This window comes from Fusarium fujikuroi, chromosome FFUJ_chr01, assembly GCF_900079805.1.
Source record: "Fusarium fujikuroi IMI 58289 draft genome, chromosome FFUJ_chr01".
Classification (NCBI taxonomy): Eukaryota; Fungi; Ascomycota; class Sordariomycetes; order Hypocreales; family Nectriaceae; genus Fusarium; species Fusarium fujikuroi.
Window position 1 is genome coordinate 4718255 of NC_036622.1, and position 19215 is coordinate 4737469.

General features: G+C 48.1%; 5 protein-coding genes; 3 read left to right on the forward strand and 2 right to left on the reverse strand.

Moving 5' to 3' along the window:
• Positions 1 to 1822: 1822 nt before the first annotated feature.
• Positions 1823 to 4337, reverse strand: FFUJ_00636 (related to RGP1 Reduced growth phenotype protein; the record flags this gene model as incomplete). XM_023572851.1 has 2 exons in its annotated part: positions 1823 to 3762; positions 3812 to 4337. The coding sequence occupies 2 exons, from the start codon at positions 4335 to 4337 to the stop codon at positions 1823 to 1825; spliced, it is 2466 nt and encodes an 821-aa protein (XP_023424859.1).
• A 569-nt stretch (positions 4338 to 4906) lies between these two features.
• FFUJ_00635 (uncharacterized protein) lies at positions 4907 to 6105 on the reverse strand (the record flags this gene model as incomplete). XM_023572863.1 has 5 exons in its annotated part: positions 4907 to 5026; positions 5110 to 5252; positions 5316 to 5410; positions 5464 to 5659; positions 5703 to 6105. 5 exons carry the CDS (start codon positions 6103 to 6105, stop codon positions 4907 to 4909), a joined length of 957 nt encoding a protein of 318 aa, XP_023424860.1.
• Positions 6106 to 10793: 4688 nt separating this feature from the next.
• FFUJ_00634 (probable aldehyde dehydrogenase) lies at positions 10794 to 12383 on the forward strand (the record flags this gene model as incomplete). XM_023572874.1 has 3 exons in its annotated part: positions 10794 to 10858; positions 10911 to 11310; positions 11367 to 12383. The coding sequence occupies 3 exons, from the start codon at positions 10794 to 10796 to the stop codon at positions 12381 to 12383; spliced, it is 1482 nt and encodes a 493-aa protein (XP_023424861.1).
• An 838-nt stretch (positions 12384 to 13221) lies between these two features.
• FFUJ_00633 (uncharacterized protein) lies at positions 13222 to 13761 on the forward strand (the record flags this gene model as incomplete). Its single annotated transcript, XM_023572885.1, has 1 exon — positions 13222 to 13761. One exon carries the CDS (start codon positions 13222 to 13224, stop codon positions 13759 to 13761), a length of 540 nt encoding a protein of 179 aa, XP_023424862.1.
• An 898-nt stretch (positions 13762 to 14659) lies between these two features.
• Positions 14660 to 15108, forward strand: FFUJ_00632 (uncharacterized protein; the record flags this gene model as incomplete). XM_023572896.1 has 3 exons in its annotated part: positions 14660 to 14683; positions 14798 to 14968; positions 15031 to 15108. 3 exons carry the CDS (start codon positions 14660 to 14662, stop codon positions 15106 to 15108), a joined length of 273 nt encoding a protein of 90 aa, XP_023424863.1.
• Positions 15109 to 19215: the final 4107 nt, after the last annotated feature.

Here is a 19215-nt window from a genome sequence, read left to right on the forward strand (position 1 = left end):
CACTTGATGATGATATTTTGGTGGGTTTGTCGTCGAGAAGATTGTCTAGTGTGGATTGAGATGGTGTAATGGTGAAGTATCGGCTTGAAAGAGCGACGAGAACACCGAAATCTTTTCGTTTACGGCAAGAGAACAACAGTAGAACTAAAGAATGAACAGCCAATTCCCATTGCCCACAAACAAAAGAGCAGCTGAAGCAAGATATGTTTGCAAAAGTGGATGGCGGGCGGTGTAAGTCGGGGAGCTGCTGCGGGCCTGCGGGGGCTAATGGCAGCGAGATTCAGAAAGCAAGAGATGGAAATATGTAAGGCTGCGGATGAGGCGTCAGTTGCTGTAGCGGAGGCGTCGGGATAGCGACCTGTTTGGAGCGAATTATCTAGCAACTTACAATGACTGGCAAAGTTTGTTAGTGAGCGACAAAGAAGATTGAAAATATGAGCAACATTGGATCTGGGCTCCCAACGAAAGAGGTTGGTGAGGTGGAAAGGGAAGAGAAAAGAAGGTTCGCACCAGCTTGTGGGATGGAATGCTGATGACTCTCATAGACTCATTCAACCCAACCCCAGCCCATTCCCTTCCCGTCAATATCATAGTCTAATCATACCTACCTAGTATCAAAGACCAAGTCCAAACTCCATGTCCTCGGTGGGCGCCTAAGCAGTTGTTCTGCTGGGTTTGTTTACATGGACCCTTGTCTGTTCGTTGTCCAGGGGCCTTGTTGCTTTGATGAGAGCCAAGTCCCTGACGTTTATCTCATGGGCTGTTCTTTGGTATCGGTATCGGCAGTGGCCTGAGCAAGCTGGTTCTTGGCGGCTTGATCCTTGCCGCCTAGCCCTCCCGTTAGTGGCTGTCACCTCACAATCACTTCAGGCCAGGACGGTGGTAAATATTGAACCCAGAGCCTTTGTTGGTGACAATCATGCCGACCCCCTGGACACGTTCCCAGCTCTGATGTTAACGCGATAATCGTGATTCCTCAGCTACTACAGAGTATGCAAAGGCCATTTCCTTCAAACTGACAAGAAAAATCAGTTTGAGCCGCATGATGATCTCTCTCTCGCTCTATGTCTTCTCACAATACCCCATCTCGTTGTCGAGCCAGCAGCCACTATTACCAACCAGCTGACCCATTATCAATAACAACAACAACACACTCACACCAGAGAGCCACCTCTGTATTTGAGGCAATCAGGTAATAAACCAAAGAAGCAAATCCCACTAAGAAATTTTCATCCCCGGGAAGCAGCCTTACTTATTCGTCTATAGTCGACACCCGCTTGTCTAATCCCGGTCCTTGCGAAATGAGGATATACCCAGCCTCCCGTTCTGCCCTGTATCTTTAGTCTTGACTTCAGCTATTCTGAGCTTGTGATGTTTGTGCCAGTTAATTCTATTCTGTCTCACTCGTTCTTATCTCGGTTTAGAGTCCGAGCATCAGTCACGGGAAGTTAGTCAACCTATGAGCCCTAGCTCTTAAACGAGGGAATCAATCTGTGCACAGTACCGTTTAACAGCCGCCTGGAGACTCGAACGCGTCGTCATCACAGTTGACCGTTGGTCTATTATTTGGCAACACAGCTTCGAGGCACACAAACAACCTTGGGGACATCCATTTCGCAAAATCCCTGACGCCAATGGCTCAGGCTTAGTAGAACAAGTTAATTTCTCCAATTACCATTGCTCCCGCTCTTTTTGATCTGTCATACAAACTCCAATGCTCTATTTGCAACAAGCTCTTTGCCATATAAACCGAGCTGTTTCAGATCCCACACTAGTAAATATCCAACACCCAGCACCAAATATATGGTTAGTCCAACTCTCATCATACAGCAAGGCCTTCTTCAGAAGCCTCGTCCCGCTCAAGCCGCTCTAGTCCTGTCCCAACTGCGCCGTAAACACGTAGAGGTACGGCGATCTCAAAACTCTCACATATTAGATTTTCCACTGCCACCAGGACCGTCCCCCCCTTTTCATCTTGTGAAATTTGCTCCAGTAATGGGTGTGGTGCTCGTCTTTCGTGCTCAATGGGAGAATCGCTTCCCGTGGATGGCACCACAAACTCGATACGAATCTTCCATTCCAAGCTGACACCACTGGTGACAAACTCAGGAGTTGCAGTAATGGGAATCGTTGGTTTGAAGGTGACTCGTCGTGAGTACATCGTTGCTTCAGATGAAGACGAATAAACTTTCCGGGTCACTCGGTGGATGCTCGACTCTGATCTTATTGCCAACGACGGGTCTACTTTCTCTGATGTTTCCAATGTAATGTGCACGGCGTAACACGGAATGTCAGCGTCTGTAAAGTCGATAGCCATTGTCACAACTTCCCCCAGTCGGTAGGCAGGTCTCGTGAGCATCACTACACCAACCCTTTGCCCATTGCGTGCAATTTCGAACCGGTTCGGGCTCTGCTGCCCGCCAGAGGTCATGTTGCTTCTCATGATTGCCATATGAATAGCATCATGTGCGTTGCTGGCTTCCTCGAATGCCGATGGTCGCCTAGAGTTACCAGCGGCCGGAGAAAGAACAATACTGCCACTCTCATCTCGTGGTCGATGGACCAGGTCTTCCACGTAAAGTAAAAAGTTATTCAGGGCAGGTTGTTGTCCTTTGGCTCCGTTGCCGTCGGTTTTTGATCCCTTATCACTGCTCGAGGGACTTTTCACTTGGGCCTGGTCCCGTAATAGGATATAAGGATTCATCAGGTCATGTCCCAATATCTCACCGTGGCTGTTAACACTTCCCAATACGCGAAAAGGAACTTCAACAGACTTCACTTGCTGCTCCTTTGTTCCTCCAGCCCTCTGCGTGCCAATAACCAAGCTATATGTGATTTTGACGGCCTTTCCACGATGGGACGGTGGAAGACCTTTTGGTAGTCGAAAAGAGTACTCGAAAACTCGACTCTCTCCTGGTGCAAGCTGCAGATCAACAAATAGAATGGACTGTGGTGTAGTCAAGAGAGGCACAGATTTCGAGTTCGCAACCCCTCGCATCTCCTTGATTGTGCTGAGCTCCCCTCCACCTAAGAAATCGCCCAGAGAGCTGCTGATACGACCCCATCCGAATCCCCCCAAAAGACCGCTGTCGCGCTTGGACTCGAGACCAACGACACCACCGCCTTGGCCAACTATAGCTTTCTTTTTGACTTGGTCAAATTGGCTGAGGCTGACAAGGGACCCGTCTAACGAAAAAGAGCCGTGTAATTGAGCATACCCCATCATCAAAGATTCAGGCGCTCTCGACTGTGGGGCCGGCATACCAAGGCTTCTCCTAAGTGGGCGTGCGTGTCCACGATTAGTTGGCTGCTGCGTCACGTATTCCGATACCAGAGTTTCTGACGAGTTATTGCTGACAGAATAAAACTCTCCGCTACTCCGCGGTGTGCCTCCGAGGACGCCGCTGCTTGCTAGAATGCGGGCCGCGGGTGCAGGCTGCTCATTGATCGTCGGGACGCCGTCCTTGAGGCGCATTGACAGTCCGCTGGAATCACCCACAGCGTTCCTAGGGCTGAGCATGTTTTCGTTTGTTGATCGTCTTGATGAACTTGGTCGTACTTCTCGAGCAGGCGAGGGAGCGGCAGGAAAGCGAAATTCCGGCATTGGGTTTTCCGGCATAGGTTGCGGCGATGATCTTCGTTGGCCGGCTGTAATAGGTGTGTGAGGAGTTGTTGGCGGTCGCGATATGCGACCGAATCGATCAGGTGGGGGGTATGATGCGTGGAACAAAGGAGAGCTTGAGAGACGAGGAGAAAATGATGCTGAGAAGAATTAGCTCCTAGTTCAAATAGTACTGTGTAAGCGACGAACCGGAATGAGGCCCGTTTGGGAGCTGGCCTTGCGCTCGAGGAATAATCTGTAGACTTGAGGCCCGCCCATGTCCTCGATGCGGTCTTTGAGGGCGCGACGGTAAATCATTTCGTTGTGTGTGGTCTTCCACGGTATTATTGGATCCTATTGAGACAATGGAAACAGAGCGCTTATGAGAGTGGCTTAAGCGACCATCACTCGAGCCTGCTGATGAAGGCCATTGGACTGAGCCGGTACGGCTATGTGATTGTGATGCAGGAACGCTTAATGAAAGGGCAGAACGACGATGCCCTCTGCCGGAAGATGCTGACGGCGGTGGTGTTAATCCTTGGTTTAACTTGGGGCGACCATGCAAAGGTGAGGCCAGTCGACTTCGTTCCGATTGTTGCGGCTGTGGTTTCGGCTGGCCTGGTATCGGTGCCGCGTTTTTAAATGTAATCGTACATTTGACTTCCTCGCCGGCGAAGACAGTCTGGTCGTGCCAACGTATGAAGACACGGATATTGCTGGGAGCTTCAGGAGCCATTGCGGGTAAGGAGGCCGCTCAGCGACGAGCGCGGACGTGGGGGCGGCTATGAGACGGCAAATGCAGCATTTCTATACGTGCACATGTTCGAGTTCGAGGCGGTGGAGGATCCAAGGACGGCGACAATACGATGTTGATGAAAAGTGAAGAGCTGGTCATCGAGGGAGGAGTTAAACTGCAACGTCATGGGGTATTCCGCGAAAGGAGATGGAGGAGGTTCACGTTAGTGTCTTAGCGCAAGCTTCAGCAGCCAATCACGGCCTACGCTCCAAGTACAAGCTTGGACTATCCTGAGTCTTGACCATCAGAGCTCCACTGTCCAACCAGAAACGATAGCCTGGCACGACAATCAATGATTTAGGACATGCGTTCGGGTTTGCATAGGACAAAATAACAGAGCTGATTATGCAGAAGGCTGTGAATATGCTTATAATTCCCGTCTAACATGACCACATTGTCCACTGCTTAGGTCCCTTGCGCTGACCATCCACGGGTATCTTACTAACAGAACAATAGAGGTAACGACCAACATGACCATTAATTCCAGAGGGACATTTTCATACTTGGGATCAATCATCTGTCAGGTCGACAGCCTCTTTCCCATCATCCAGTCTCACAAACTTCCATCGTCGGAGCGATTGGGAGACTTCCTCTGCCTCCCTCTTGACATGAGAGGACTCATTCTTGATCTAAACTAAGTTAGTAAAAGAAGTCCAAAAACGACAGCAAATGGCCAAACCAGCCAAGCTTCTGTGTTGAAATTTTGCCTTACCTGAGTGTCACGAAGTCTTTCCAGAGCGAGACGGCGAATGTCACTGTCGGCGAGGAGAGAAAGGGTACTTGCATCGATGCTAGTTGTAGCTGAGGGCTCAGGTGATGGTGTGCGTGGAATAATTATCTCATGTTGGAGTGCTTCTGTATCGAAAGTTAGAGAATCCCGGCGCGATAAGCAATACTTGTATAGGTGAAAGAGCATACGGTAGGATCGATAACGAAAGAAGATTTCTCCCATCAGACGTTTGTCAGTAGTGACTGCTTTGTGCGAACGGGGCTTCTCGGTTGTTTCAGCCAGTCTATACATCTATATTAGAGCTTTCTTCCAGTAAACGGGGGTTTCATAATATACGTGGTTGTATGGCTTATTGCCTTGCCTTTCAGCGCCTTTTCCGCTACTTCTACCTCTCGGCTGATGGGATAGCAGGAAGGATGCTTCCGGGGCAATTTCCCTTCACGTCGACCTGTGAAAAGACACAGCCGGATTGTTCCCAAGGTTTCCGCACGTTTGAGGTCCTCTTTGAGCCTATCGGCGCTTGTGGGATCGGCTGTCATTTTAGTAAAGATCAAGTTACTAATAGGTAGACTTACTGATTGTATTAATAGGAGCAAAGACAAACTTGCCCAGCATTGGTGCTTCCACCCTTGTTTCTGGTGAAACTCTTCCAGATGAGATGATGATGGCCATTTCCCTACTACTAGAGAGGGGTACGTCTAAAATCTTGCTCCTCCTCCACTGGCCGTCGATGTAGACTTTGGCAATGAAGGAATCGTGGGAATTTGGAGGTTGATACTTATCAGAAATCGTGATTTCGATGGTAAACTCTGCGCCTGACTTGGATTCGATGTAGCACACTCTTCTGGGGATCTTGATGCCTTCTTTGTCAAGATTAACCACGGTCTTTTCGTCATCAAGGGGATCGTATTCTGTGGCGAGCTCCCTGGCGACTCGAATACGTGCGGTGACAAGAGGGACCTCGTCCAACACTGCCATATTGGGGTGAAATAAAATGCCGCAACGTGAAAGTCTTGACGTGCGGTTCTCAGGAGAAGACAACGTGAATATCAGACGATCAGGCTGAGGGTCGAAAGGAGAGCCTTTCGCCAGCTGTTGCAAAAACGAGCAGCAGCGTTTAGGCACTCCGCTACATACCTATGCACCAGGGCCACCTAACAGTGTATTGCAGCTGCCCGTGGCCACAAGCAATCAATTTGGTGCCTCACTCCCATAGCAAAAAGAGTTCAAAAGGCATTTCCACGACCGACGATATAACTTTGGAAGAAAGAATTAACCGACCGCACCACTTGGTGACCGATCTAAGCAGGTACTCTCCATTGAGATTGGTAGCGAGGGCGTCCAAGAGCAAATAAAGGACAGGTTATAAGCCAGATCGAGCGGGAGGTAGAGGATTTTGTTCTCTCACTTATTTTACTCGATTTGTTTGGCTGAAAGATATCCAATCAGGTTGTGGTTTTCTAGTATTAGTATTTGGATAACTAATATGTCTAGCATAGGTGGTACCAGTTGCTTCGAGCACGACTGTTGTTCTTATGGAGTCCTTGTGAGCTACATTACTTACCTAGGTTTTTAAAGCAAGGTATGAGAGCTGGCGCATCAGAAACATCTTTGTTTTTGAACAAGCATTTTGGAAGTCCGGAGGAAGGAGAGTAGCGAGGATGTCTCTGTTTTGAACACTGACGGCTACGATGCACGAAATGAAGTGATGCACAGATTACCAACAAAGGAATATAACCATTAACACCCTTGAAACCAAGCGCATCTGGGGGGGAAGGAAGAGTCCGTAGGCAAGGAATTCTAGGGACAGCAACAGAGCTTAGTGCCTTCGTTCATATCTGGAGAATCTGGGGCATGCGGGGTCTTGCAACTCCCGAACACTACCGGCAACCGGTCGACTCATCAACCGCCCCAGCAACATCAGCCCATGTGTTCAAGGTATGAGATGATGAGAGAAGTGCTAGTCTAGTCTAAGTCCCGCTACCATTGGGCCGGGCGATAGGAGATGCCTGTCAAACCAAGCCCACGGCATGGTAGCCTATCATTCCTCCACATTCACCTGCCATTATGATTCCATTGGTAAGCACAAGTCTGGGGTCAGATCTACCTGCAAACATCTAGCTTGACACATCTAATCCCACCCCAGGAAAAGAACGGAGCCGCCGCCGACCCAACAAGTCCCTGAAGTCGGGGATGAGGAGAAGACTGCGGCCTGCGGCCCCGTTTGTGGGGTAGTCGTACCTACGGTATGCACGGAGAAGACAAGTGATCTGGCGGGGTAAAAAGCAAGCATGAAGTCGCGGATCCGTCAATGCCGCAGTTTTGAAGATAGCGGATGGGCTTCATCAAAGTATGTATCCCTACGTTGGGGCCTCCAATGTCGTCCTGTCATCTCCAATCTCAGCAATTGCGGCTCTCGTTTGTGGGGAGCATATGATCTATCATGTCGCGTGCATCCGGACTGCCGTTGGACCAATTTTGCGGAGGCGATAGGCAGGGCTGAAAGGTTATGTAAGTTTGCGGCTCTCGAGAAAAGCTATCGTATTGGAGGAATGTTGTTGATATGATGGATCGGGTCACCTTAGAGGTGGCTAGCCTCTCAGGAAGTGAGATAAACACTCATGAAGCGCAAGGCTACTGCTCCAATAAGCTGGTGTATAGTGGGTGCCTGGGAAATTCGCCATGAGCCGCAAACCATGAAGAACGAGGCGCGTGTTTCCCATGTGGCCATGTTCAAAGTTGGCCGTAAAGGGAAAAAGTTCAGAGCGCTTAGAATTTGAGCCTGGGGAGAGGTTGAATCGGAGGCGGGGTGGGTGTGTGGGGCCGTCCCCGCCTTTGCCGGCGAGACGGAGACGCAGCGGAGCCGCAATTGCTCATGACCACCAGCAAACCTGCGGGTCCGCGAGCCAAAATGAACTGCACGAGGCGTACCAACGTCTCGTCGGCCTTAGGGAACGTCACGGGGGGTGGTAACATGGGAGAAAAGCTAGACAGAATTGGGAATGTGTACTCGGGGCTAGGATGAACGGCTGCCCCAGGAATTGGAGAGCCACTCATGGCCTTGTCAAAACACAGAAGAAACGAGGGTCAGCTCTTTGTTAGTGCGGGGTCCGTTTAATGCTCGCTCACCTTTACGCCGAGCGTTTCGCAGGACCCTCCTTCGGTCTCTCAGCAACGAGCAGCGAGAGTCCATAGTTTGAGAAAATATTTATATTTTCTGTGTTTTCTGTGGAGTTTGAGGAGGCTCGCACAAGATACACCGAAGGGGTAGGTGAGGTCACAGAGGGGTTTCGTTTAAGGAGGGGAACCACATTGAATGGCAATGTAGATGTGAAGATCTGAGCACGGCCCTCCAGCAAGAGACCAGGTAGTGCTAGTGTCAGTGCTGGCAACACAGCCATCGAGGAAACGAAGATTGGACATCAATACTCCGTAGACCCCGTGGATATCCAGATCCCGAAGGTAATGTGGGGTGTGGCCCCTGGAGTAGGTAATAATCGACATTAGGGTAGCCAGTATCATTAATGAATTGACTAGGAGATTAAACATGTATGCCATTGTATGTTTAAACAAACAGCTTCCAATAACCTACACGATGTCGCAACTCGGTTAGGCTTTGGAGGGAACGACTTGCTTGTGAACCCTCTTGGATGAGGAACAATTATAGAATAATGCATAGAAGGCAAGTGTGTTGATACTCGCTGTCAGTGGCGCCCTTATCGAAAAACAGTCGAAAGATCTTCCCAGGAACAACGGATAGGGTTTATCATGTAAACAGCGCTTGGCCAACCAAGCTGACAAAACCGAGCTGAGGGATAATTGATACCCTGTACAACTCCGCGGCCTTGGATGGATCATGGACTGAAATAATATGCAGAAAACGTACGTCCATCGGCAAGCGCTAATACATAGCAGGACTACCTTAAGTCCGAAACAGGCGTATTGCTGAAGAGACGCAACCTGAGGCTGGGGTTGACAAGGATCCGAAGTGCGGTTCGATGTATATTCCCGTTGAGTTTGCAAGAAAGCTTATCTTGATTACTATGAAGGCTGTCCAGTAAGATGAATTATGGGTTGTTTTAGCAATACTCTCTTTGACTGCGTACGGCATTATTAGCAAATCACACCGAATGGTTAGTTAGTTGTCGCCCAACGATGAAACTGTCCAAACTCGTTGAGATTGATGTGCGGATCAAGTCTGAGGTCCCCAGTGAGAGACCCTGTCTTATTGCGGCACATTACCACCTTTTAACTGTAAGTGCGTGTACATACTTGTACCTGGTGTCGGCTCCGGGGGGGTTTGTGCATGCATCATTGATTACCCAGATTGATTTGTCACTGCTCTCAACGGTTTTGAGAGACGCCCAGGTCAGGTCCGTGAAGTTTTATATAGTGATTTTGAGGCTATTCATGTCATGAAGTGGCAGCACGAGCTATCAATCTGCCTCGTGAATAAAGCTATGGCATGCTTTTAGACATCCTTATCTGCTATACCGAGCTTTGACAATCCTGTTCACTTTGAATTTCGTGTTCTTAAGCTTGTCCTCTTTGGCGCAGATCCCCTCCTTGAAGGCCCATAAAGGCCCCTGCAACCCCACCATTGGCCACTGGTGGCTCGGATGTGGGGAGAGAGCTTGGAGCATGTGGTGGCGGCATGTCTGGACCTTGTTTCTGCCGGCTGTTGTGATTTGCAGAAACCGTCAGATCCATCCACTTTGGCGGGGAGTCCAGAGAGCTGTGGAAGCAAAAGGGTTACAGGCCATGACAGAACCAGTAGCAAGATCCGATGAAGCAGTTGGTAGTCTATCAAGGGACAGTTCATCGGTCCAGTGATCAAAGGCGCTGGGCACGTTGAAGCACTGTATGTAGTACATACATGACTGTCTGTAACGTTTGCTGATATTGTGCTGCTCCTTTCTGGGTAATGTAGGTGTTACTGCTTAAACATCCCTGCCCTGCCCTGCCCTGCCCCGCGGTTCAGTCAAATCGTTGCATGACATGAATGTGATGGATGTGATCTCGGATAGCTTGGTACCGGCTTAGAGGAGAGCTCTGCTCTGCCCTTGAGCCGTTCCGAAACCACTTCGGAGCAAGTCCTGTCCTTTCGGGTTTTGCTGTAAGGTGATTGGGCTAATGCTGCAGTCGATGTTAACAGGACAACTTACGTGACGTTTCGACTACTAACCATGCTAACCACCTCCTGTCCACCACCGCCACGACAATGCTCCGCAAAGCTATGGGGTGCCATCCGTCCGCTGGGGGTCTCAGTGTGAGCGGTAGCCAGTGCAATCCATAGCATTTCCTCTTTCAGGTAGCAAGAAACCAGTACGTACCAGGACATCCATGTTCATCCAGGTGTGAGGCGAGGCTGTTGCGGGGAAAGTTGGCGTCACTTGAACTTCACCCCTCCTCCACTCCACCGAGGTTCACATACGGCACATCGCACCCCGATGGGCGCCCCCCCCTTAGTCCCCTACTTCCATTCTTCCACAGAAAAACCCGCGTCATTCTCAAGAATAAATACTCCCTTCCCGTCGTCAACATTTCCATTCCCTTTTCCAGATCATCTCATCATCTCCTCTTCACTCTTCTCTTCTATCGACATCCTCATTTGATACCCAATACCCTCCCTCTCCTCTACAACATCTCCTCATATATCATACACAATGGCTCCCCTCACTGTTGAGCTATCCACCCCTGTTACTGGTACCTACCAGCAGCCCATCGGCCTGTAAGTGATTATGGTATCGAACACTGTTGACTCCAAAACTAATACCATTCAGCTTCATCGACGGCAAGTGGACCGAGGGTGTCGACAAGCAGAAGTTCGAGGTCATCAACCCCTCCACCGAGGAGGTCATCACCTCCGTCTGTGAAGGTACTGAGAAGGATATCGACCTGGCTGTTACTGCTGCCCGCAAGGCTTTCGACGGTGAATGGAAGAACACCTCACCTCAAGCTCGAGGCAACTACCTCCTCAAGCTTGCCGACCTTGCTGAGAAGAACCTCGATCTCCTTGCTGCTGTCGAGTCTCTCGACAACGGAAAGTCCATCACCAACGCCCGTGGTGATGTCGGCGCCGTTGTTGGCTGCCTGCGATACTATGGTGGCTGGGCCGACAAGATCGAGGGAAAGACCATTGATATTGCCCCTGACATGTTCCACTACACCCGATCTGAGCCCGTAAGATACCCCTGATTCGAAATGCCTTGGTTCTCTGGTACTAACACATATCTCAGATTGGTGTCTGCGGTCAGATTATCCCCTGGAACTTCCCTCTCCTCATGCTGGCATGGAAGATTGGCCCTGCCTTGGCCACTGGTAACACCATTGTCATGAAGACTGCTGAGCAGACTCCTCTCTCTGCCCTGGTCTTCACTCAGTTCATCGAGCAGGCTGGTTTCCCTGCCGGTGTTTTCAACCTTGTTTCTGGCTTCGGCAAGACTGCCGGTGCTGCCCTCTCTGCTCACATGGACGTTGACAAGATCGCATTCACTGGTTCCACCGTCATCGGCCGACAGATCATGAAGTCTGCTGCTTCCTCTAACCTCAAGAAGGTCACCCTTGAGCTTGGTGGCAAGTCCCCCAACATCGTCTTTGACGATGCTGACATTGAGGAGGCCATCAACTGGGTCAACTTCGGTATCTACTACAACCACGGCCAGTGCTGCTGTGCTGGTACCCGTATCTTTGTCCAGGAAGGCATCTACGACAAGTTCCTCGCTGCCTTCAAGAAGCGAGCTGAGGAGAACAAGGTCGGTGACCCTTTCAACGAGGAGACCTTCCAGGGCCCCCAGGTCTCTCAGCTTCAGTACGACCGCATTATGGGTTACATCAAGGCTGGTAAGGACGAAGGTGCTACCGTTGAGACCGGTGGTGAGCGCCTCGGCACCAAGGGTTACTTCATCAAGCCCACTATCTTCTCCAACGTTCGTCCCGACATGAAGATCATGCAGGAGGAGATCTTTGGCCCTGTCTGCGCCATTTCCAAGTTCAAGGACGAGAAGGAGGTCATCGATCTTGCCCACGACACCGCCTACGGTCTCGCTGCCGCCGTCCACACCAAGAACCTCAACACAGCTCTCCGAGTTTCTAACGCATTGAAGGCCGGTACTGTCTGGGTGAACTGCTACAATATGCTGCACCATCAACTGCCTTTTGGCGGCTACAAGGAGTCTGGAATTGGTCGGGAACTGGGCGAGGCTGCGTTGGCTAACTACACACAGAACAAGTCGGTTGCCATTAAGCTGTACTAAGCAAAGCGAACTGGGCATTTACGGAGGATATATGGGCGGCGTTGTAACTGCGTGATCAATTTGTACATGATTCCATATTTAGTTTTACGGCTTTGACGAAGAAATGCCAAAAATTGACAAATCGTTCTCATCCTATGGTGTGTGGAGTTGGTGTTTTGAGTTGTGCATACACCCAAACATATTCCACTGAGCATTCCTTCCCTTGGTCCTAGAATTATATAAAAGGAAGTGAAATTATCCAGAAAAAGAGTAAAAGCTTTGGTTGAATGCTGCAATTTATCCTCCTGTTTTGTCCAAGGGACTGAGGATAGTTACCAGCGTTTTTCTATAGTCTTTGGGTATATTGGTCAAAGAGTTATGTAAGCTTATGACTCAAGGGACATTAATCTCAAACTCAAGGCTGAAATTAATATCCCGTTGTTTCGTTGGCTTGGGTTCCGGATTGTTGTGAATGTTGGTCGGCTCCAATTATCCCGAAGCTGTAGTCGGGGCAATACCCACCGAGGCTAGAGTCATAACTACAGTATCTAGACAGCAAGGACCATTAAATCTTCATAGAAGTGTACCATGAATTTCTGTTGAGGGATAAAAGTAACCTCTGATACTACTTCTTGGTCAACCAGTCCTCGGGGAACAAGAAAATATCAGACCTTGGTACAAGGTGTTGAAATAAACTTAGCAAAAGGTATCCTAAATTTATCCTAAGCTGATCCTAAACTTATCCTAAGCTTAGGCTAAGTTACCTAAGTCTTTTCATCCTTTAGGATCGAAGTCCTGAGTTTTCTTTCCTCCCATAGCCAGTCGCCCCTTTTAGTTTGTGCCCATCGAATGAGCAGTGATGCCTTGTGTCAACATCGAAATCATTACCTGCCTCACTCATCCGATTCAATCCGATTCCATCATCATCACATTTTCACCATCACCACCCATCAAAAACAGGTTGGTCGGTTCCCCAACTGCTTCCACCATTGTCAGCACCAGCATTGTCACCATCCTCACCACCGTCCCAACTGCTTCCACCATTGTCACCATCATTGGACTGGTCATGATGGCTTTGTTGTGCGTCGAAAGCCTGGTTCCGGAATGCGTTGATCGAAGGAGCCTGGTGACGTTGGACACAGAAGTCACGAATCCTTCTGGCTTTGGTGTTCCACCGACTGCAGTGCGTCCACCCGGCACGATGCATCTGACACTCGGTGTTATGAGCCTCAAGGACGAGGGCGTTGAGCAGGCCAGCGAGGTGTTGAAGAGTTTGAAGTTGAAGGAGTACCTTGCAAGTGCTAGACCTAAGATCCACTACGTTCTGTTTCTCGGCTGGCAGTTGCTTAGTGACGATGCGGTTGTGATTTTTGGCCAGCGGTATAAAACCCCCGGCTGACGACACGTTCTGCTTCTTCTTGTCAGGCTCCTGCTTGTTGACGTGACAGAGCACCGTGGCATGAGGGCCCTGGCAAGTCCCGCAAGTCTGCTTATTTGTACGGTCTTGTGCAAAGTGGTCGAGCTCGCCGCATCTCCAGCATTTCGGTCCCTCACATTGTCCCGGAAGGTGTCCAAACTCATAACAATTGTTGCATTTGACTTCGGGACAGTCTCGTTTCATGTGACCCTGTTCACCACAACCTCTGCAGATAAATAGGGGACAATCCTCGAAAGTGTGTGTGTTCTCCTTGGAAGTCCCGCACCATGGCCCCTCGCAACCCTTTACAATGTGTCCTGTCTGATCGCATTTAAAGCATTTCTGGTCGACATCTGTGGATTCGTTTGCGTTTGCTCGCCCAAGTTTTAGCTTTGCATTGCATGAGAGCCCAGCGTGTCCTTGTCGACCACACTTCCAACATAACCATTGGCCAGAATCCTTGGGGCAATCGAATGTGAAGTGCTCGTCGCCACAATATGCACATAGAAGTTCGTGTGGGCATTCGTTTGCACTATGGCCTTGATGATGGCAGTTTAGGCAACTCCGCAACTTGCCACATGTGTCCGATGCATGGGGAGGAGAAGGGGCCGCATCTCGTGTAGATACTTTGCCGGAGTCGAAGGGCGCCTGGAACTGAAACAACAACCGCTGGAAGAAAATTCCGGTATTTTAGACTGCGCGTCAGGTGCCGGCTACCAAGTGTGTGACGTTCGGTGTACGATTTGGTGGTTGGTGATCGTAACTGTGTCGATGGATATACAAAAGATTAAGGCAAGAGATAGAGAGAGAAAATATTAAAGGAAGAGGAGGAGAGAAAAGAAATGAAGGAAGTATATTATTGTAATAGGTGAAATGATACATGCCTAAGGCAGTAAAATACTGTGTAAGTTGCTCAACAGTGATTGACAGTGATTAGCAATAGTTTACCTATCAAACAGACATATTTCTTTAAACACTTTCTTATTCACACATATCCACTTACCTGCTCATATTGAAGATACCATTGCCGCTGGATAAACTCTGCGGCGCATCTCCGCCCCGTGAGTTCAACGCTCAGGCTTCACTTGAGCTCGATCGACATGTCGCTCAAAGCATACCCCCCGGGCATCCGGAAAGTCTAGAAGACAACGCTTTGTCACAGTTTTCGAGTGATAATATTACGTGGAAGGTGAATGCATTCGGGGAGATACTATTCCAAAGCCCCGAACAATCTCTATTTCCTGTATCAAGTGGGCTAATCCTAGGCTTCTGGAGGCTGATAAACAGGAGTACCACAAGCAGGAGAACAATAGCCAGACTATCCTATAAATTCAATTGTTTATGCTCACATGTACGGTTATCATATTGTTTGCGAACGTAAACATGACAAGACAACGAGGTCAGCCTAGGTAGTCATTAATCTCCTCTTCTGAACCTCTGCTCAGCCTCTCTCTTCCTAACATTCTCTCATCCTTTAAAACGGTCTTTTTTTATTTAACTCCCCAACTTATCAGCCTACATCCTCTAAATTTCCTTATGTCTCTGCTTTTGAAACCAGCAACGCACAGCTATTGCCGATCTCTGAAATCGGACCAAGGCAGGGAGAGGCAGGGAGACCTAGGACCTTTATCCTAAGTTATAAAAAGACTTAGGTAACTCTTTACTAAGTTTATTTTGGCATATTTTCTAAAGTCGTCTCTTTTCTTGCTCCCTAAGATAAGGATACCTTTCGGAAGCGATCACTATCCTATATCATATAAACGTTCGTATCATGACTAACTACTACCTAACATACCCAGAATTTGAACCAGTCTAGAATTACATGATTCTGCTGCCGATTATTGCACCCGTCTCATGAAGGAAGATGGTTATTTCTATTGCGAAGATCCCCATGATTCTGGTGCAGGAGGTTGGAATCCCGACGAGGACTTTTTACCCAGGGCTTTATTCATCTTTGAGTATAGGTAACCATCGACCAAAATACTTTCGAAGCCTTTTACGAGATCGATCTCCGGAACTACGGCACAGAAACTGAGGACCCGGCTATCAATCGACTTTGGCAATGTCACAAGAACGGAGAACACGTTGTACTTTTAATCCTTCTAAGAAAATTTGTCAGGCTTAAGATCAAAGGCACACACGAAGTGATTGATGGCGTCCTTTTTAGGCGCCGCCTGGTCTATGCAGCTAAGAGTAACGGCACTTTCCCTCCCCGGTTCCCCGATGATCCCAAAATCTAATACTATTTGCATGCTGCTAAACAATCGCTCACCATCGACTGTTAAGAGGACAAGAGCCCTGAAGATCCTCTGGATGCAATGGAAAGGGACAAGATTGAGAGAGTCGACCCTGCTAAGCTGGTACTTGCCTTGTTCAAAATCAAGAGCGACCGATCCGTAATAGAGATGACAGATGATATCAAGCTACAATTCACCATTCATCAACACATTGATGCCCATGCCCTTTTTGAGCTGATAACAGAGGAGAGCGAACCTGGCCCAGCCACCAAAAAGAACCAATCTGATCCAGCCGCCGTGGGCGCAAACGCGGATAGTTCTGATGACGAGTCCTCAACCAGCCAGTAGTCAAAAGGTTTACTACGTTTAGGTAAAACTTATCCTAAGTTCTCCTAAAATATCCTAAAGTGTCCTAAAGTATCCTAAGCTAGGTATCCAATGTTATACTAAACTCTCCTAAACTCTTCATAAAGTCCTTGTAATTTAGGATCGAGGTCTCTATGTTTGAAGAACACGTAGGTGAACAGTTGCAAGTTTTGACGATAAGGACAGATTTGGTACCACTGTATTTGTCACTTGCAACACGGTGAATGCTATCCCCAACATATAGTTTCAGTGAAATGGCTTGTTCCAGTAACTCGAAATGCTCTTGAAGTTTGTGAAGCTGATTTTGGGTATCTTGATGGTTCCGTCATGCTGGAGTGTTTCTGGCGAACCTAATCGTTTGTACTGGCGTGGATCCGAATGCATTCCAAATCAAGCCATGATAATCTCAGAAGTAGTCGTACAAACATTGGCGGTTTCCTTATGTCTATGATACACAAGAAATATAGGTTTGATAGGAGTAAGCCTTTCCCAGAAGAGAGATATAATGGTCCCTCTAAAGTGATTGCTTCCATAGGCATCATTAGTTTGTCATTGCTGCCTTGGTAGATACTTGGATAGGCTATATACAAAACGCAAATTACTGCAAACATCCGTACCTGGATACGTGGGTATAGGCAGGCCTACTAACCCAACAGTTTCTTTATTCAGTGTCAAAACTGGACATTGTTCAAGCAATTGGTGTTTGGCAAACGCCCAAACAGTATTCAATCATCCATGTTGCCAAGATTCAACAGCAAAAAAACTCATAAACATATGTTCAACTAACATATAAGTTTTTATTTGACCAGGCATTCAATAAATCACGGAATTCCAGAGTGTGAAGGACATTGAACGAATGACATAAGCCAGTCCTTGAAAACTATAAGAGTGGCCATAGTCGCGCAATGATATGAACCATCTTTGTTACATATCTCAGGTTTCTATACTATGGCGGGCTACAAGCCTTGCAGGAGCTCTATGTCTAAAGCTCTCCTAAATTATCCTAAATTTCCCCTAAACTATACTAAAGTATCCTAAACTTACCTAAGTCTTTTTACCACAGTACTTACGATAGAAGTAAGATACCTATATACTACATTTTCTTCTCCCCTAGCAGCCTAGGCCATCTCGCCTGAGGAGCGACACCAGATCAAGACATCTACTCTTGATGCTGCACAAGGTGATGAAGCAGATGTTGTCTTTGTCAATTGGGTCCTTGTCTCCAATATTGGCTATACAGCAGAGAGCTATAGGTCAACCCTTTCGCTCACTCGAGCACGTGGGATTACCGTTTTACTTTTGAATCGGGGAATGTTTGCTGGGTGGGAGATCCGAGATCAGACGGAGAAGCGAGCACTCGAATTGTATCGCATCTTGAAGTAACACAAGCAGAATGATCTTACTATCCGGGTATGGTGCTGCCATAAGTGCACCAGTCTCGATCACAAGGCATCGGACTGCAGAAGAATTACCACATGATCCTAATCTCGATCGCGCCAACTCGACCTGCCAAAAGACAGCGCATACGTCCGGCCACTGTGAATTGCAGAATTGTCGGACCTGCTTCTCTCAAGATCATAGTGCAAACGAATGCCTATCAAACCTCATGCACACAATGCACTGACTTACACTTTACCTATACCAAAAATGACAACAAATGATCATGTTTCAAGTGTGGTGGACAAGGGCATGCTGGGTTCCGGTGCAATGCACGACTCAACCTTGAACGAGTAAACACAAACGAATCTGCAGACTTGAATGACCAGGAATGCTTCAAATGCAAGCAGACAGGACACCTTGCAAAGGATTACCAGTTACCATAGTGTGGAACTTGCAAGGAGAGTCACACTTGGCAGGCTATTCGGTAAGCTCATATTGCATCCATAGAATATGAAAGTAATCAACTGATAATTTAAGCCACCTTGAAATCGTTGTCAACGGTTTGGCTATCCAAGATGTCCGAACCTTTCAAGACCTGCGACACGAACTTTTCGACGAACGTCATATCATCAGGGTCGCAGAAGCTGCAACACAACTACCACTTTTACGTATTTCTCTGAACTTTCTGGAATCTGAAGGCGTTGAGGCACCTTTCGAAGTATATAAGCTGGTCGACATAATGAAACACCTTGGGGAGACATCGTCCCTCCCAACTTCGAGATATTCGCTTAGTAACGCCACAGGGAGATCCAGGTATAGATATAAAATTTCTCATGGAAGCCCTTTTGAACAGGTGTGGAAATGACAGAGTACGCTATCTTGAGGTAGACTCTCTCATCTCCCGCTATCTACCGAAACACTTCGGTATCACAAAAACATTATTGGTCTTTATGCTGGAAAGCGAACCAAAAGCTTTCATGCGAATACCTAGATGCCTGAACATGAGATTGGATCGCTTTCCGGTAATGGGTCTGTATTTATCCAACAATTGGTGTTCGCTGGATTGTGTGATCCGTATCTGACGCATGATTTCGAAGAGGATGGTGTGTATGACCTTGTGAGTTACGGTGCCCGTCCTCCGTGTCTGGTGATTTTGCTCACTTATCATTTTTAAAGAGAGCTGCAATCAATAGAATCACTACTAGTATCAAGATGGGACTACCACACTTACGATACTTTACTCTCTGCCTCGTGGAAGGAAGAAAGGTTCGATGCTCGTATCGAGGCCAACAATGCATCGACCTGATCGAAGTCTACAATAGGACAATGTGCAGATTTTGATGAAATCGATCACGCACTATATACTGCTCCAACTCCCACAACTGAAGCAAATGTGTCTCCTCACTCGAGGGTCGTCATTCTTTCGAGCACATCGCACAATGGAAGTTGGTCC